A 1025-nucleotide genomic window follows, 5' to 3' on the forward strand; every position below is an offset into this window, starting at 1 on the left:
GATTCCAGAACATCTCCAGCCTAAGTCGTCGAGTGAAGACGACAAACCGCTGCGACACATTACCCAGAGTTCATGTCTGTAAATCGGCTTAAGTCAAACAGGCAGAACACCAGACTCCAACACTAATATCCACCATATTTCCATTTTTTTTCCCCTGCAGGCACAAACTAAAACCCGCCACAAGGTCATGGGCGTGCTGGACATTTACGGCTTTGAGATATTCGAGGTAAGAAAAACGGCAGATCAAACGTCCGTCCTGTTTTTTCTGATAAGAACGAGGACAGAATCCCCGCGCAGCAGCGTCTCGTTGCATTTGAAAGGATTTGTCTGCGGGCAGTTGGTGTTCCTGTTCTAAACCCATCAACAATAACTGAACCTTGATAGAAAAAAAAAACCGTTCAGATCTGATTAGTTCACCTCCACTGCCCCCTGGGGTTAAACCGTCGTTTAGTCAAGGTTATTTTAAACTCACAGAATACAACGCCTCAGATATAAATGATCAACCTGACCACGGTGTTTTATGATCAAATTAAACTGCGTTAAACAGTTCTGATACAAAGGATGAAACAAATGAGTCCCTGAAGGCATCACATAGACTGTAAAAATACTGAGCCTTAAAAATATATTTTGGGATAAATAATTCAACACAGGTCCAGTACAAGAATTTATAGATATTTCTAGTTTTTAACTCTTGTAGTACTAGTACTAGTAGTAGTAGTACTAGTACTACTAACTTTTAGATCTGTGAAGGTCACGTCACAGTTCATCAAACATAGTAAACCAAAGTTTACTGTCAGTAACATTAAATGTAAAAATGTCCTTTCAAAGTAAAATACATCAATACTTAATTAGAGGTTCTCAAAGTGGGGGGCGCGATGCAGAAATATGACCCCATATGACGTGGTCATGTGGGGTCGGCCAGTAATATTTCAGTGATGTTGCCCCTCACCCTCACCCTCTCCTCCTCCCCCGCTCCTTCATTTAAACACCTTGTTTCATCAGCCCTGCCTGTTGTTCACCTCACT

The 1025-nt window shown here is 41.6% G+C and overlaps 1 protein-coding gene across 1 annotated transcript in view; it reads left to right on the forward strand.

The window, feature by feature from the left end:
- The window catches only part of myo1b (myosin IB), a 49377-nt gene that overhangs the window by 33475 nt on the left and 14877 nt on the right, over window positions 1-1025 (forward strand). Inside the window, exon 12 of the mRNA XM_025063746.1 lies at window positions 161-226. Coding sequence (XP_024919514.1) covers window positions 161-226 — 66 coding nt within the window. The remainder of the gene's footprint in view (window positions 1-160; window positions 227-1025) is intronic.

This window comes from Cynoglossus semilaevis, chromosome 16 (assembly GCF_000523025.1).
Source record: "Cynoglossus semilaevis isolate Cse_v1.0 chromosome 16, Cse_v1.0, whole genome shotgun sequence".
Taxonomy (NCBI): Eukaryota; Metazoa; Chordata; class Actinopteri; order Pleuronectiformes; family Cynoglossidae; genus Cynoglossus; species Cynoglossus semilaevis.